Below are 17,743 nucleotides of genomic sequence, written 5' to 3' on the forward strand. Positions count from 1 at the left end.
TCCTGAACAGTAGAAATGACAGAACACTGTAAATCAGCTATAATGGAAAAAATAAAAATAGAAAAGGATCATAATCCCTATGATGTTCTAAATGACTAGGATTTGAATAATGTGAAAGAACTTAAGTTACTAGAAAAACAGATTATCAATTGGATAGCCAACAAAGATAAAAACTAGATTTGAGACTTAGCTGGTTGCAACATCAATTGTTGCAGTTTTTATTGAAGTACAATTGCCATGTAACATTGTATTAATTTTTAGTGTATGATATAATCATACTTGTAAACACTGAAATGATTGAAGTAAGTCTCATTACCATTTGTCACCATACATATTATAAAAACTTTTTTCTTGTGGTGACAACACTTAAGACTTACTCTCTTAGCAATTTTCAAATAAGCAATATAGTATTATTAACTATGGTCATCATGTTGTACATTACATCCCAGTGATGTATTTATTTTTTAACTGGAGGTTTGTACCTTTGACCCCGTTTTCCCAATTTATCCACCCCTATCCGCTGCCTCTGGCAACCACCAATCTGTTCTCTGTGCCTATGAACTTGGTGTTTTTGTTCGTTTGTTTCGTTTTGATTTGATTTGATTTGTTTGTTTTGGTTTTTTTTAGAGTCCACATATAAGTGAAATCATATGGTATTTGTCTTTCTCTGTCTGATTTATTTCACTTAGCATAATGCCCTCAAGGTCCATCCATGTTGTCACAAATGGCAAGATTCCATGCTTTTTTATGGCTGAGTAATGCAGAAGCAAAAATAAACAAGTGGTACTGCATCAAACTAAAAAGCTTCTGCACAGCAAAGGAAATCATCAAAATGAAAAGGCAATCTACTGAATGGGAGAAATATTTGTAAATCATATATCTGATAAGGGATTAATATCCAAATATATAAAGAACTCATAACACTCAATAGCAGAAAACAAACAATCTAATTTAAAAATGAGCAGAAGACTGGAATAGACTTTTTTTTTTCCAAAGAAGATATGCAGGGGCCAACAGGCACACAGAAAGATATTCAGCATCACTAATCATCAGAGAAATGCAAATCAAAACCACAATGGAATATAACTTCATACGTATTAGAATGGATATAATCAAAAAGACAAGAAATGACAAGTGTTGTGAGGATGTGTAGGAAAGAGAATACGCATGCAAATCAACTATACTTCAATAAAACTTAAAAAAATTTTTTTAAAAAGGAGAGCACTCATGCACTGTTGGTGGAAATGTAAACTGATAGAGCCACTATGGAAAACAGTATGGTAGTTCCTCAAAAATTTAAAAATTGAACTACCATCTGATTCAACTATTCCACTTCTGGGTATTCATCTGAAGAAAATAGAAACACTAACTGAAAAAAATACGTGACTTCCCCATGTTCATTGCAGTATTATTTACAATAGCCAAGATATGGAAACAACCTAAGTGCCCACTGATGGATGAATGGACAAAGAATATGTGAATACACACACACACACACACACATACACACACACACACACACACACACACACACACAATTACTACATTTTAAAATTGAACAAATATTTACTGAGTCCATTTTGGACCAGGCCCTGTTTTAGGTGCTAAGTTACAGCAATGAACAAATAAATTGATCCCACGGTGTTTACATTCTGGTTAGGAAGAGCAATGTGTTCATAATAAATATATCAGGTCACCTGTTAGATGGTGATAAATGCTATGGCAAAGAGAAAAAGTGGTGTGAGATAAGGGGGCTCAGACTACCTGTGACAGGAGGGGGCAGCTGTAGTGTTGCCCTGCAGGGTCAGGATGAGGCTTTGTTCAGAAGGTGCGGTTGGAGTTCCCGTCGTGGCGCAGTGGTTAACGAATCCAACTAGGAACCATGAGGTTGCGGGTTCGATCCCTGGCCTTGCTCAGTGGGTTGGGGATCCAGCATTGCCGTGAGCTGTGGTGTAGGTTGCAGACGCGGCTCAGATCCCACGTTGCTGTGGCTGTGGTGTAGGCCAGCGGCTACAGCTCCGATTGGACCCCTAGCCTGGGAACCTCCATATGCCTCGGGAGCAGCTCAAGAAAAGGCAAGAAGACATTAAAAAAAAAAAAAAAAAAGGAAGGTGAGGTTTTGGCAAAGACTTGAAACAGGTGTCTGTGTTAGTCTTGTGGATACCTGGGTAGTTGGAAGAAGTGTTTCAGGCAGAGGAAATAGCTTGAATAAAAGCCTGGGACAGGAATTAGTCTATCTAAGAATAGTCAGCATGCTTGGAGGAGAGGAAGAGTCTGAGGAGCAAGGGAGCCCAAGTCAAGGATGTTGGCTTTTTCCTTTTAGTTAGTTGGGACCATGGAGAGTTTGGGGCAGAGAGTAACATCTTATGATTTAAATTTTAAAAGGATCATCTTGCTCCTTTGTTGAGCATGGACTGTAGGAGACCGGGGCAGAGGCAAGGAGGCCCGTTAGCAGGCTCTTCCAGTGAGTGGGTGAAGGATGAGGGTGGCTCAAACAGAGTGGGTGTAAAAGGGAATGTTCTAGGTGCCATTTGAAGGTCAGGCAATCCAGGTGTCCTGAGCCAATATGGGAATTCAGAGAAGGAGAGGAGCTGAAAGTGGAAGGATAGAGTTGCCTTTACTGCAATGAGAAAGGCTGAGTTCAGTTTAGGAAGTGTTGGAGATGTGTTTTGAAGATTTCCAAGTGGAGCTGTGCAATAAGTGGTTTGATAAGTCGTGTGAGAGAGATTGGTGTAGAAATGGGTCTGAAATCAGGAGACTGAATGAGATTTCCCAGGAGATAAATATCGATGGAAATGAAATGAGGATTAAGGATTGGCCCTGAGGCACTCCAGCTTCACAGGGTCAGAAGGAAGAGAAGGAACTAGCAAAGAGAGAGGGACAGCAACCAATAAGGCAGGAGGAAAGTCAAGAGATGGTGAAGCCCTGGAAACTAAGGGAAGAAAGCCTCTCTGGGAGCAAGCGATCAGCTAAGTCAAAGGCTGCAGATGGACACTGGGGTTGGCAATACCAGGGTCACCACTGCCTTTCACAAGATGTTTGTAGTGGAGTAGTAGGGTCAGAAGTCTGATTGGAGTTAGTGTAAGAGAGAATGGGAAAGGAGGAGTTGGGAGAAGTTAAGTATAGATGATGCTGTCAAGGAATTTGCTGCAGAGAGGGATGAAGTGGCTGGTACACCTTCTGTCTCTCTGGCTGACTCCCAGGTGGATCCCCCTCACATTTTGTAAAAATGCACAACTATCCAGGCATACCTTATTTCTGTGAAGTAGATATGTGCCATCACCATAGGAATTTGGAACCAGTTGAGACCATCAAGTTCATTTCAGTTTGTCACCCACCCTTAAAGGAATTTTTTTTTTCCCTTTTTGGCTACACCCATGACACATGGAAGTTCCTGGGCCAGGGATCTAATTGGAGCCGAAGCTGCAACTTACATCACAGCTGCAGCAATGCCGGATACGTAACCCACTGTGCCATAGCGGGAACTCCAAAGAAACTTCTTTATAATATTAATACAAGAGCATTTAAATGTTTTTCATGTGCCACCTAGGGATCCAGAGATGACATAATTCCTGCTCTTGAGAAACATATATATTTTTAATGGGATATATTTCCTTTCTGCTGGAAAAAGGAACCCTCATGCATTGCTAGCAGGAGTGTAAATGTGTGCAGCCACTATGGAAAATATCATGGACGTTCCTCAAAAAACTAAAAATAAAACTACCATATGACCCAGCAATTTCACTCCTGGGTATACTTCTGAAAAAAAAAATACTCCTTCAAAAAGATACATGCACCCCAGTGTTCATAGCCATATTATTTACAATGGCCAAGACATGAAAACAACCTAAATGTCTATCACAAATGAATGGATAAAGAAGATGTGAGATGTGTGTGTGTGTGTGTGTGTGTACAAATACACACAATAGAATATCACTCACCATAAGAAAGAATGAATTTTTGTCTTTTGCAGCAACATGGATAAGTCTAGAGAATAGCATACCATGTAAAATAAGTCAGACAGAGAAGGACAGATGCTGTGTGATATCACTTATATGTGGAATCTAAAAAAATACAGCAAACTAGTGAATATAACAAAAAAGAAGCAGACACAGATCTAGAGAACAAAGTAGTGGTTACTAGTGGGGAGTAAGGGGGAAGGGCGATATACAGGTAGGGGATCAAGAGATACAAACTATTATATATAAAATAAACTACTGGGATATATTTTACACCACAGGGAATATGGCCAATATTTTATAATAACTATAAATGGAATATAATCTTTAAAAGTTATAAAACACTGTTTTGCATATTCATGACATATAATATTATACATCAAATATATTTCAATTTAAAAGTTTTAAATCAATAAATAAGGCACAAGGGAAAGAGAACCAACTTGACCTAGGGGAAGTTAGAAAAGATGATATGTGGGAGTTCCTGTTGTGGCTCAGTGGGTTAAGAACGTGACTAATATCCATGAGGATGTGGGTTTGATCCCTGGCCTTGCTCAGTTGGTTAAGGATCCAGGTTTGCTGTGAGCTGTGGTGTAGGTCACAGACATAGCTTGGATCTGGCATTACTGTGGCTGTGGCTGTGGCCAGCAGCTCTAGCTCTGATTCAACCCCTAGCCTGGGAACTTTCATAGGCTACAGGTGTGGTCCTAAAAAAAGAAAAAAGGAAGAAAGAAAAGACAATATGCTAAAAAAGCTGCCAATTGAGCTAGATCTCAAAGATGAGCATGACATTTTCCAAATGAGTGCTGGAGAGAATCCCTTTATCAGATAATAATCCATCTCTTTTTTAAATGTTTATAGCAACAGAGAACTTCCTACCTCAAGAGGCCAGTTTCATTTTAAATAGCTATAATTGTTGCAGATGTACTTTCTGCACTGAGCCAAGGAGTGCCTTTTAATATTTCTGCTCATTGTTCCCAGTGTTCTCCTCTAGTGCTAATGGGCAAAAACTTATTTTTTACCAAATAAGTCATTTCTGTATTTGAAAATAGGTACCATGTTCTCTCTTGTAAGCGGTCTCTTTTCCACATTGAGAAAAGGGAAATGGATAAAAATCACAAGCTGTGTTCCCTGAGAAGCTGACTCTGAGACTAAGTAAGTGAACAGGAGGTTAATGAGGGCATGTTCTTGAGATCAACACCATGAAAGGAAGGGAAGATTGGGCTGGAGTGAGTGGAGGGAGAAATACAGCTGTGATGCAGTTTTCATGGAGGCTCAAGCCAACCCTGTGGAAAGTTCCGAAGACAGGCTCATCCTTCAGAGTTGCCCACAATTAAGACAAGAGGACCAGGTCTTTAGATTCCATGACAGCAGTCATTCAGTGCACTTTCCCCCAGGAAGGGGACACGACTTTGGGCCATGTGGTTCTTTCCCCCAAAGAGGGCTGACAGTTGAACCCAATTGCTAGGGGCACCATCACTAGCTGGGGTAGTTAATCCTTTATGTTTAAAGTGGATCTGTAGGGTATCTCAGTAGTGAGAACAAGAATCTCCTGTACTGCTAATTCTTTAGGCAGTTATTTCCTGAGACAGTTAATAGAATGAAAAAAGTACCTGTTTTTGTTTCTCCTTCTTAGCAAATAAACACCATGAACGCCAAGGTGAGGGGTTCAACATAACGGTTCTAGACTGATGGGGTCTAACGTACAATTGTCCCGTCTCTGTGCTAACTGCACCTGTCTGTAATGGTAGCTCTTTACCTAGGACCACTTTCAAGATGCTCACAAGGCAAGGTGAAGTACATTCATGCGATAAATTTGACTGGGAATCTTCCCCAGAAGGAGGGGACTGCTCCAAGGCCCCCCTGCACATAACATTTTGTAATGACATTAGGAGATAAAAATGTAAGTGGAGAAGCAAACTGTAAGTGAGCTGCAAACTGAATTATAGGCCTGTCCTTCCTCCTAGAAGACGCTACTCTTGTGGTGCTCACAGTCCACGGTGGAGGCCTGCAAAGATGGATGCATGGCCACCAGTCCTTTCCACTCCATGCACACGTGAAGATTGCTCTTTGATTTGTGGCTGGGATCATAATTTGCAAAGCCTGTCACTGCTTACAACTTATAGTTAGCCCAAAGCTTTGTTGAAAAAGAGCTGTTCCATTCCCGGTTGCTATACGCCAGACGGATGTGTCAACTAAATGAATAACACTGGACTACTCATTATACCAGAAAACATTTGCCGAAGCTATAACTCTGTTTTTTGATTTCTCTAACCTCCTCTTGGTGCCACAGATAAAATGGTCATATAAGACCTCCTTCTTTTAAGGAAGGATTGGTGAGATAAAATGGTTGAACTGGGCATTGATGGGAGCAGAGGAATCAGAAAAAGGATGATGGAGTTCTCATCCATGGCTCAGCGGTTAATGGACCCAACTAGGGTCCATGAGGATGTGGGTTCAATCCCTGGCCTTGCTCAGTGGGTTAAGGGCCCAGCGTTGCCATGAACTGTGGTGTGGGTCACAGATGCGGCTCGGATCTGGTGTTGCTGTGGCTGTGGTGTAGGCCAGTGGCTACAGCTCTGATTTGACCCCCAGCCTGGGAACCTCCATATGCTGCAGGGCCAGCCCTAAAAAAGACCAAAAAATAAAAAAATAAAAAGGAAAAGGATGATTGTGGAAGGTGATAGAATTAGATTAGAAGGTAAGATGAGCATGTGGTGGGGGTAAGATGGAGCCAGATTAATTTTCCTCTTCTTACTTTCAGCATATATTGGCTTTCTTCCCATGTACTGGCAGTTTCTTTAGGCACTCGTTTATACTTGTGAGAGAGTTTTAAGAGAAGACTAAGAGAGGAGAGGGTTAGGTTGGACTATAATAGATTGGTTTTCTTTTAAATTCAATCTCATTAGCATGGGCTCATTTACTGTGGACCCCCATGGGTTTTCTTTCAAGGCTAACCCTAGCTGTGTACTTGAACCAGCTGTGGCTTCCCTGTAGATGGAGCTTTGTCAGTATTCAAGAACCTCCTTATGATAAATTATATTCGTCATAGAACGGGTGGACTTAACTTTGTTTACAATTGAGATCCTTTTCTTCCTAAGCCTCTGCATTTTAAGGTGCATTTGGTTATGTCCACCAGACCTGTGAACACTCGAGTGATGCTACATCTCATTTGAGAATCCCCCCAATTCCTTAATTTAGCAAGAAGTAACAAGGAAAACAAATGGCTATCTCTTTAAAGTGCTGACCATTCTGGGTGAGTAGTTCTGTCACTGGCCTTCCTTTCCCATCATGGTGGTTCTCTGTGGGCTCCTGACAAGTCTTGTAATAATTAAGCTTTGTTGTCCTGGCTGTCCAAAATAACCTTTAACCTAAGGACAAGGTCAGCTTCGCCTGAAGAGCAGTGCATACATGTGTGGAAGTAGAAGCCCAGGAGCAGGGGCTGGCCACAGTTGGAATGAACAAACATGAAACCATTGTTCTATTCTGAATTAATTCCTCACCCCACCCCCATTCTCTGTGCCCCACCCGCTCTATTTCACTGAACTCCATGGTCCTCTGAGACACCTCTTTGACTATATGTTTAAGCCAGGGGAGGGAGACATTAGAAGCACTATTTTACCCTTAGCAGAAAGAAGTTGCCCCCAAGTGACAAAGCAGCTGCTGTTTCATTCTGGATTGCCAGTGGGAAATGTGAAGAATTTAAGTCACGTGAAGCGAACAACAGCTCTGGCAGAGCTCAGGGGCCAGCAGCTTCCATTGCCAAGTCAGGGTCTTCGGACACCAGCTGGATATTTCCCAGCCTCCACTTCTTTTTCAATAGTGGGTGCTCCCCAAATACTCGGCAGTTTCTCAGCTGTACAACACCCTGTGCCTGAACTAAGAAATCACTGCATAAATTTGTTTAAAAGCCTAATCTCTCATAATCCTACTTTCAAGCTTCAGTTTAGCGAATAAAAAAGAACTGCCCCTTTGAGAAAGACACAGTTTTGTTAGCTTGGGTAATTATAAAATGGAGATAAACCATCAGATAGGAGATAAAGGCCATTGAGCAAGAAAAGAGATGCCATTACCCAGGAGGAAGTCAGGGGAAGATGGACTGAAAGAGGAGGACAGGGCTGAGAGGGTCTTCTTCACTTTGTGGTTTCAGATTCTTCCAGTTGTCAGGTGAAGATAAAACGCAGGGCTTGACATCTCAGAATAGCAGGTGAGATACAGGTTAAAGTGGTAGAAATTTAAAATGGCTTCTCCCCTAAAAGGTGGCAGAAAACATAAGATGCTTAGGATCGACAGAGGGCTGTGTATATTACACAGCTCAGATAGAGCCCCGTGGCATTGTATAGGTAAGTGAAGAAACAAGCCTCTATGTATTGTTCTCAAATAAAGCTTAATTATAGATGACCTTGAATACAAGTCTTTCTAACTCGTAGCTGCCAGATACTGTGTGTGCCTTACTCTTACCTGCATACCTCATTAGTAGAAGGTAGAAAACTCAATGTGCCATTAATTTATGTCTCTATAGAAAATCTGTTCATCAAATCTTGTACAATGGTGTGCTTCCCTGTTAGCCACCTGCTGGGCCTGTGAGCCTGTACCACGTACAGGTAGATCTAAGGGTAGGTGGGTGGTGGTGTGGATTATTCACTCTGACTGAGTGATACACATTGACAGTTGATAAGTTCAAAAGGCTCAAAAAATGGAAAGTGTGTGTTTGTGTTTATATAACTCATTTGACAGCATAACCTGACCTGAGCTGACATGAGACCATTTAGAATCTTTATCCCACTTTATCTGACTCTTCATACGTTTTGCTAGTTTTGCTAGAGAAATACTAACATAGTTGATTTTAGGAAGCTGCCTGAGGCTCTGCAGTAGCCCCAAGGATTTCAGACAAGGAGAGTATAGACCCATGTTGATTTTCTCAAGGGGAAGGTTTTAGGAAGGAAGGTATTACAAATGTTTGCAATTCAAACATGTCCAATTTTAAAGGCATTATATGGAAAAAGTAAACAATGAACACAAAACTTTGAATCCAGTGGGTTCATATTCTCCCTCACCATCTTTGTTTTGATTTATTTTCTCTTTTTCTTCCTTTTTTTTTTTTTTGCATTTTTGCTACTCTAGGATGAATCCTCCATGTTCTTCCAGTTTGGCCCATCGATTGAACAGCAAGCTTCTGTGATGCTCAACATCATGGAAGAATATGACTGGTACATCTTCTCTATCGTCACCACCTACTTCCCTGGCTACCAGGACTTTGTAAACAAGATTCGCAGCACCATCGAGAATAGCTTCGTGGGCTGGGAGTTAGAGGAAGTCCTCCTGCTGGACATGTCCCTGGACGATGGAGATTCTAAGATCCAGAACCAGCTCAAGAAACTTCAAAGCCCCATCATCCTCCTTTATTGTACTAAAGAAGAAGCCACCTACATCTTCGAAGTGGCCAACTCAGTAGGGCTGACTGGCTACGGCTACACGTGGATTGTGCCTAGTCTGGTGGCAGGCGACACAGACACAGTGCCCTCGGAGTTCCCCACCGGGCTGATCTCTGTGTCCTATGACGAATGGGACTATGGCCTCCCTGCCAGAGTGAGGGATGGAATCGCCATCATCACCACCGCCGCCTCCGACATGCTGTCCGAACACAGCTTCATCCCTGAGCCCAAGAGCAGTTGTTACAACACCCATGAGAAGAGGATCTACCAGTCCAATATGCTAAATAGGTGAGTGTGGGGCACGCTGAGGGCGGGAGTCCGGGGAGGGTTTCCAAGGCGGGGTTGGAGGTGCAGACACCATAGGAGGAGCAGTTCAAGATGCCAGAAGTTGAAGGTGCCCACTAGGATGGCGATTGTTTAGTGATGATGGGTGTGTTCCACACTCACAGCTGGCCTGCTGTGCTCTTGTTCTAGGAGATACAAAACCACACCCACTTATGAGATTCCCTTACCATGTGGTAGGTCTTACTCTAAGTGTCTTGTGCGTTCGACCGCATTTAACCCTCAAGGCAACAACTCTACTAGGCAGCTTTTTAAAAAAATGTATTTATTTTTTAAATTTTTATGGCCACATCCGCAGCATGGGGAAGTTCCTGGGTCAGGCCGGGGTTCTAATCAGAGCTGCAGCTGCAGCGGCAGCCTGCGCCACAGCCACAGCCACACCAGATCCAAGCCACATCTGGGACCTAGGCCACAGCCTGCAGCAACACCAGATCCCTAACCCACTGAACGAGGCCATGGATCAAAGAACCCACATCCTCATAAGGACAACCTGACTGAGCCACAAGGGGAACTCCCATTAGGTAGCCTTTAAAGATTGTTTCCTTTTTATCATGGAAGAGAATAGGCTGGTCGGTGTAAATTGTTCAAAGTCATGCTGAAAGAGAGAGGTTCAGTTTGGACGTGAACCCAGGTCTTTCGGATGCCCACACACCTGATCACTGTGAGAGCCGAGACAGGCAGAAATGAGGGAGGCCCTGCCTACTTACCTTCGGAATTCTGCCTTAGGGAGAGGGAAACGGGTCTGTAGGCGGTGCATGAAGGGGACCCATCCTTTGGTTTTTCACCTGCCTGTGCTTCTCGTCTTTCTGCCTTTAAGAGTGAGAGCGCTGCTGTAGAGGCAATTCTTCTGGTTGCACTTCGTTGGCTTTTTTTTTTTTTTTGTCTTTTTGCTATTTCTTTGGGCCGCTCCCGCAGCATATGGAGGTTCCCAGGCTAGGGGTCAAATCGGAGCTGTAGCTGCCAGCCTACGCCAGAGCCACAGCAATGCGGGATCCGAGCCGGGTCTGCAACCTACACCACAGCTCACGGGCAACACCGGATCATTAACCCACTGAGCAAGGGCAGGGACCAAACCCGCAACCTCATGGTTCCTAGTTGGATTCGCTAACCACTGCGCCACGATGGGAACTCCTCGTTGGCTTTTTAATAAGAAAATGTGGGTGGGTTTCTGCACCCTTCACCTCACCTCAAATCTGGCTGTGACATCCTCTTAGGAGTCAGCCTGTGACTGTGTGGGGTAGACAATCCTATACCATGCTTTGTGGTTTTGTTCTTTGTATAAAACTGCGACATGCATGCACTGTAAAAAGTCAAATGATGTGGCAGAGCTCATCAGAGAAAGTAAAAAAAAATGATCTTCAATCTGACCAACCAGAAACAATCGTGGCTGAAATAATTAGTGACCGTCTTTCTAGCTGTCTCTGTGTGTATACCTAGGTGGAGATAATGCTATAGTTTTACATAAGTGGACATGTCGTTCAGTCACCTGAATGTCTCTCACTCAACAATGCGTTTGGGGTACCCATTCCACATTCATTATAAACTATATCAGACATGTAGAAGGATATTCAGAAAAACTTAATTCAGAGTCGGGTACCACCATCCTGCTTAAGAAATAAAATATTAGGAAGCGTACTCCGGGTAGTTGCAATACATTTAGTGGAGTTTCAGTGTGTACCTGCTTATCCTAGTTTAACTTCTGGGAGGGACCTGGACTCAGGGCCTCTCATTTAAGCTTCTAATTCAGAGTTGAAACAAAAAGTGGTTTTGGGCTGCCTCAGTGAGTCAATCCTAACATTCCCTGACCTTGAACTCTCTGCTCTTTTTGTCCATCCCTAGTTATCTGTCTCCACTGGTTGGTACAGACTCTCTTGGTTTTCTTCCTGCCTCACTGGTGATTCTGTCTCAGACTTCCTGAGAAGAAAACATGCTTGTCTTCCTTTATGCATCTCTTAAGTATTGGGGCTTCTCCGGGGTTTGCCCTAGACCCTCTTCTTCTCCTTTTTTTTTTTTTTTTTTTTTTTTTTCTGTCTTTTTAGGGCTGCACTGGTGGCATATGGAAGTTCCCAGGCTAGGGGTCAAATCAGAGCTGTAGCTGCCAGCCTACACCACAGTCATAGCAATGTGGGATCCAAGCCACATCTTCGACCTATCCACAGTTCACAGCAACGCTGGATCCTTAACTGAGTGAGGCCAGGGATTGAACCTGCATCCTCATGGATACCAGCTGGGTTCATTACTGCTGGGCGACAACAGGAATTCCTCCATCCCTCTTCTTTTCTTATCTGCTGCTGAGAATACAATCAATGGCTGTAAGTTCCCCCAATTTGACATCTCTGGCTGAAACCTCTCCCTTGAGCCCCCACATCTGTCCCTAACTGTGACTACACATGTTCCTTTGGAGGCCTTGGATCCTAGAACCGACCACATCCAAAACTGACCTTCTGTCTCCTCTCCCATCAACTACTTCTAGGCAAACCAGCACCCCTTATAAAAGGTCAACCTGTTACCCAGTTGCCTAAAATAAAAATGTTCAAGCTGTCCTTGATTCCATAGTCCTGACCCTTTGTAGTCAGTCATGACCTTGGCTATGGATTTCCCTGGAGCGCTTTCACTCGCTCCCACCCCTGTGCCATATCCCAGTCCATCTCTTCTTCCCCTCCTTGCTGAAAGGCCTCTTAAATATCTTCTGGCTCCCAAATCTGCTTCTTTTCCATCTCCTTTGCAGCCAGAGTGATCTAAAATGAAAATGTGATTTCATCACTCTCTTGCTTAATACCTTTCAGTGGCTTTTCATTGCTCCTGTAATAAAATCCCATCTCCTTAATATGGTTTATAGAGTCCTCCACAGCATAAGCCTTCCTGTCGTCCCCAAATTGTCTTGTGCCACGCTCTCCCCTCCACACTGCATTCATTCCTGCCATGCCAGACTGATTTCAGTCCTCCAAAGATGCTATATTCCCTCCTTCCCAGCTCCTCCCTCTGCCTTGAATGTGCTCCCCAGGTGGCCCTGACCACCTGTACAGAAATGCAGGTGTCCCTTCACCTGCCTCCTTTTCTCCATCCTTCAGGATTTGGTCTTGGCATCTTTCCACTGGAAGGTGGATCCCTGGACTATCGTGCCTTCCTTGCAGCCTGTGCCGTTCCAATAAAGTCACTCTTCAGACTGTTATAATCACGTGCTTTATTTTGCAAGTCCTGTGAAAGTGGTGTCCTTTCTGTCGAAAGAGGGAGCCACCTTGCCCTGCTCCTCTTTGCAAGACAAGAGTGGTCCCCTTGAAAGCCTATTTATTGAGTTCTGTCCACTCATGTTTTCTACTGGTCTTTAGTGTTAAATTCAAATCTTATCCAGATGATTTGCCCAAATAATTTGTTCACTAAAACCAGCGCTAACAGTGAAGGAATAAGGAGACGAAAACATCTGCCAAACAACACAACGATATCAAGCGGGTCTTGCCTTAGGGTCCCATAAATCTGGATCAGGATGGCCTGCTTTGATCTGAAAGCAGGGTCAAGAGCCATCTGAAGACATTCTCTTCCATTCTGCTTACATCACCTTAGAAGAATGTAAATATTATCTCTGAAGCCGGGTCTCCAACCACCACTGCATCTTTGAAACCACGATTGGTTTGAACCTTTGTCACCGTCTCTCGTGGCCCCTTGGCAAGTAACCCTCTGCATGCCTTCCTCAGAGGTTATTGTCAAGAGGATCACAAATGCCCAGCTCCATCTCCTCAAGGGCAGAGCAAGGGTGGCACAGTACAGATTATTCAGACATTCCCAGGGTAAACCAGAGAGAGTCTACCTTCCCTTGGTTCCTTAAGTATGTGGTGTAAAAGATCTCTGACTTAGCAGAGAACTCGTCCCCTAAGAGATTCCCTAGTCTATGGATGTTCTGTCCTGCCCCAGTTCCCGGGTTTTTTTTCCAGGCTTCTGTATCTAACTGCCTGCTGGATCTCTTCTGTTCCTTGTCTCCCCCATCCATGTACCTGGATTCCTGACTCTTCACTGCCTTTTCCTTCCCCTCCTCCCAAATGCAGCTTCCCAGGGTTCTAGAATCCAAGCCCAGTTCCTCTTAGTATTAGGATATGCTTTCTCTCAGGACACAGGAAGGATTGGGGCTGATTCACAGGGACTAAGGAACTCAGCACTCCAGCGCAGGGGTGGAATTCCATTAGGCACCCTTGGTCAGGGCCCCTCCTCCTCCTCCAGCTCTGAAATCAGACCTCCCCCCAACCCCCCAGAGTTCTGGTCTCACTAGGGTCACTCTTTTAAATAACAAACCAGGCTGCCACACCATTTCACCACAGCGGGAAGTCTTTGCAAATAAAATTGTTGCAAGTGGTTGGTTATTTCACGAGGAGGAGGAGGAGGACTTTTCCTTTGGGCATATGCTTATCTTCCCTCTGCAGCAGCAGCAGCAGCAGCAGCAGCAGCATCCTCTGCCCCAGGAAGGCTCCTCGGTGGCAGTATGGGGAGTGGGGTGGTGACACAGCCCAGGACGGAATTCGGGGTCAGAAAATGGCTTTTCCTCTCACCTTCTGAAAATCCAGTAGCATTCACAGGCCCTGTGGTCTATCCTCAGAATCCTCTGTCAGGGAAGATAAATCCCTTGTTTATATCTGACCAGACTGTGGCTTTCCTCCCATGTGCAGGAAGTTCGAGTCTGCATTTAGACAATCCAGACAGGAGGTTCCACCATCCTGAATCCCAAAGAGAGATACATATTTGTTGTGATTTACTTGTTAGTTACTCAAGGAAACATTTTTAAAATGACGTATAAGCATTCTCAGAGAAGATCCTTAAAGTGAACTATTTTGTTTGCTGTCAAATGAATGTTATTTATCACATATCCAAGTTCCTTACTTACTAGTTAAAAATTCCAGCACGTCTTAACTCCTGGAAGCTTGGTGCTCTATAGACTTGTTGCCTGTCTCCAGATTCTAGGCTGCTGGACAAGGCTTTTTACCAGGATTGCAGGAAAACTACAGAAACCTAGTTAAATTTGAATTTCAGATAAATGATGGATTTTTTTCCCTAGTATTAAGTCTGTCTCACATATTGCATGGGACTTACTGATATTAAAAGATAATTTGTTGTTTATCTGAAATTCAAATATAACAGGGCTCCTATATTATTATTATTATTATTATTATATTATTATTATTATCATTATTATTATTTTGCTAAATATGACAACCCTACTAAGAATTAATTATCTGCTGGGACTTGTTAGCATTCATTTATACCTTATTAGTAAATGTGGTACAGAGCCCTATACCAAGATGTGCTTGAGAGCATCCTATTCCAGCCAGGAACTTTTGGAGAATTTCTTATGTCCTGTGTTCTCTAAGTGAAGGATCTTCTTAGTTCCCAAGAAAAGCCTGAACATCTTCTGGTACCAGATAATCTATAAGTATTTAAAAAGTGACGAGGCCGGTTGTCTAAACCCTTCCTTATCCCCCTAAGCTAGAGAAGAATTGTTAGCTGTTACATTTCTCCTTTATCACATCCCTGGTGGAGCAAGTAAGGGTTAATTTCCTTCTCAGTGTACCTCCAATCCTTGGCTGGTCTGTCTCCCTCACTCAGATGATGGCGCATCTGTCACTCACCTCTGGGTTCTCTTTCTGTCCTGAGGATCCAGTGCTCCTCCTCTTCCTACATAGCCACTTGGATAGAGAGCAGATGTTCTTTGAGATCCTTCCTAAGAGATGGCATGACCTCTTAGAAACTTGCCTGATTATTTCCCCCTGGTGAACTCAGGTTTCCTACCCAACTATTGTTTTGCACAACCCCCACCCCCCACTGTCACCCCCAGATTATGCCTTCCCTGTGGAAGTTGTAGCCTCAAAAGGCCAGAATCCTTATCTGGCCCAGCTTCTGAGAAATGGGGATGACTGATGGGAAAAGGGGTTTCATTAGGTTCTTTTTAGAAGAGCTGTGGGAGTTCCCGTCATGGCTCAGTGGTTAATCCGACTAGGAATCATGAGGTTTCGGGTTCGATCCCTGGCCTTGCTCAGTGGGTTAAGGATCTGGCGTTACTGTGAGCTGTGGTGTAGGTTGCAGACGCGGCTCGGATCCCATGTTGCTGTGGCTCTGGTGTAGGCCAGTGGCTACAGCTCCAATTTGACTCCTAGCCTGGGAACATCCATATGCCGTGGGAGCGGCCCAAGAAATGGCAAAAAGACAAAAAAAAAAAAAAAAAAGAGCTGTGATAGGGAGTTCCTGTTGTGGCCCAGCAGAAATGAACCCGACTAGTATCCATGAGAATATGAGCTTGATACCTGGTCTCCTTCAGTGGATTAAAGATCCGGCATTGTCGTGAGCAATGGTATAGGTTGCAGACGTGGCTCAGATCCTGTGTTGCTGTGGCTGTGGTGTAGGCCGGCAGCTGCAGCTCTGATTACCTAGTCTGGGAACCTCCATATGCCACAGGTATGGCCCTAAAAAGCAAAAAAAAATAAAATAAAAATAAATAAATAAATAAATAATATAGAAAAAGCAAATAAAAGCGCTGTGATGAACACCGTCTGCCTTTAACCTTGGGGCAGAAGCCCTATTCTCAAAGCCCTTAGTTGAACTCTTCCTATGGGACACTCCCTTTACTCTCTTGGCCTAGAAAGTGCTGAGAGGTTAAGAAATACATGAGTCAATTAGTTTTTTAGACACTGTGGGCACAAGCTGCTTGGTCATTCCCCATCTCTTAGTTGTTAAATATTTGTGAAGTGCCAGGCACAGGCAGGTTTACGATAAGGCAAATACGTAAAATCGATACACTTAATAGAATTTATATGTGAACCAGCCCAAAGTTTCCATGAATGCATAGTTATAAGTGGACTGTTAGGCATGGTGACCCTTTACCTGATTAAAGAAATCTTCTAGAGTCTAAGAAAAGCTCCATTTTCTCATGAAATGTTCAGTAAAGCAAGACACGACCTGTGTATAGAGAGACTTCATCTGCTCAGTGGTGGAGAAGGAAATATAAACTTGGGAAATAACCGGAGTTCCCGTCATGGCACAGTGGTTAACGAATCCAACTAGGAACCATGAGGTTGCGGTTTCAAGCCCTGGCCTTGCTCAGTGGGTTAAGGATCTGGCGTTGCCATGAGCTGTGGTGTAGGTTGCAGACGCGGCTCCGATCCTGTGTTGCTGTGGCTCTGGCGTAGGCTGGTGGCCACGGCTCCGATTAGACCTCTATCCTGGGACTCTCCATATGCTGTGGAAGCCTCCCTAGAAAAGGCAAAAAGACACACACACACACAAAAAAAAAAAAAAAAAAAAAAAACTTGGGAAAATAACCAAAGAATCTAATCACCATCTTAAAAGATATATTCATTCACTGCTGATTGTAATTCAGGCAAAGCAAGCCTTAACTGCTCATGGAGGAATGACTAGATGTGAGGATTATTCAGGCTCTTCTGCTTTTCCATAGACTTTCACATTCCTCGGTGTCAGATAAATAGATGGTCATTTCAGCAAGAGAGTTTTGCTCTATTCCCTTCGGTTCAAAGCTGTGCAAAGCATTCTTAAGTGGTTAATGCTGAGACCCCTGCATGATTCTTTCCTTAATCACTACTTCATTCCATGGCTGACTTGTAAAACTTAAAACTTAGCAATGTCATATTTGGTGTTTCCCACTTTCTTCTCTTTCATTTTCCTTCTCCCCCTGCTCTTCCTCCCCACTCTTTTTCTTCCTCCTTAAAAAAAACTGTTCACAGTTTGGAGGAGTGGACAGGAGACAGCGAGGAGGAGTGAGTGGGGAAAGAAATGCATTTCACTAAGGACAGTTTTGAGTGGGGAAGGGGGTGGTGTGTACCCATCTGTGCCAGGCAGGAAGACACAGGTGGTTGGGATCCACGGGGAGGAATAGGGTGGTGTCCAGAGGCAGGAAGCAGGAGCGGAGCAGTGGCTCTTCGTGGACAGGCTCCTTCTGAGAGCAGACTGCCTCCCAAAGCACGTGGGTTGGTGGCGATGGTAAGGGTTGAGAAGAGGGTCACAGGTAAATGC

General features: G+C 43.7%; 1 protein-coding gene across 7 annotated transcripts in view; it reads left to right on the plus strand.

The window, feature by feature from the left end:
* GRIN2B (glutamate ionotropic receptor NMDA type subunit 2B) overlaps nucleotides 1–17,743 on the plus strand; it is a 470,874-nt gene that overhangs the window by 247,918 nt on the left and 205,213 nt on the right. For all 7 annotated transcript variants that reach the window (XM_021092316.1, XM_021092318.1, XM_021092315.1 and 4 more), the window contains one exon: nucleotides 9,084–9,682. In XM_021092316.1, coding sequence (XP_020947975.1) covers nucleotides 9,084–9,682 — 599 coding nt within the window. The remainder of the gene's footprint in view (nucleotides 1–9,083; nucleotides 9,683–17,743) is intronic.

Source organism: Sus scrofa, chromosome 5 (genome assembly GCF_000003025.6).
Source record: "Sus scrofa isolate TJ Tabasco breed Duroc chromosome 5, Sscrofa11.1, whole genome shotgun sequence".
Taxonomy (NCBI): domain Eukaryota; kingdom Metazoa; phylum Chordata; class Mammalia; order Artiodactyla; family Suidae; genus Sus; species Sus scrofa.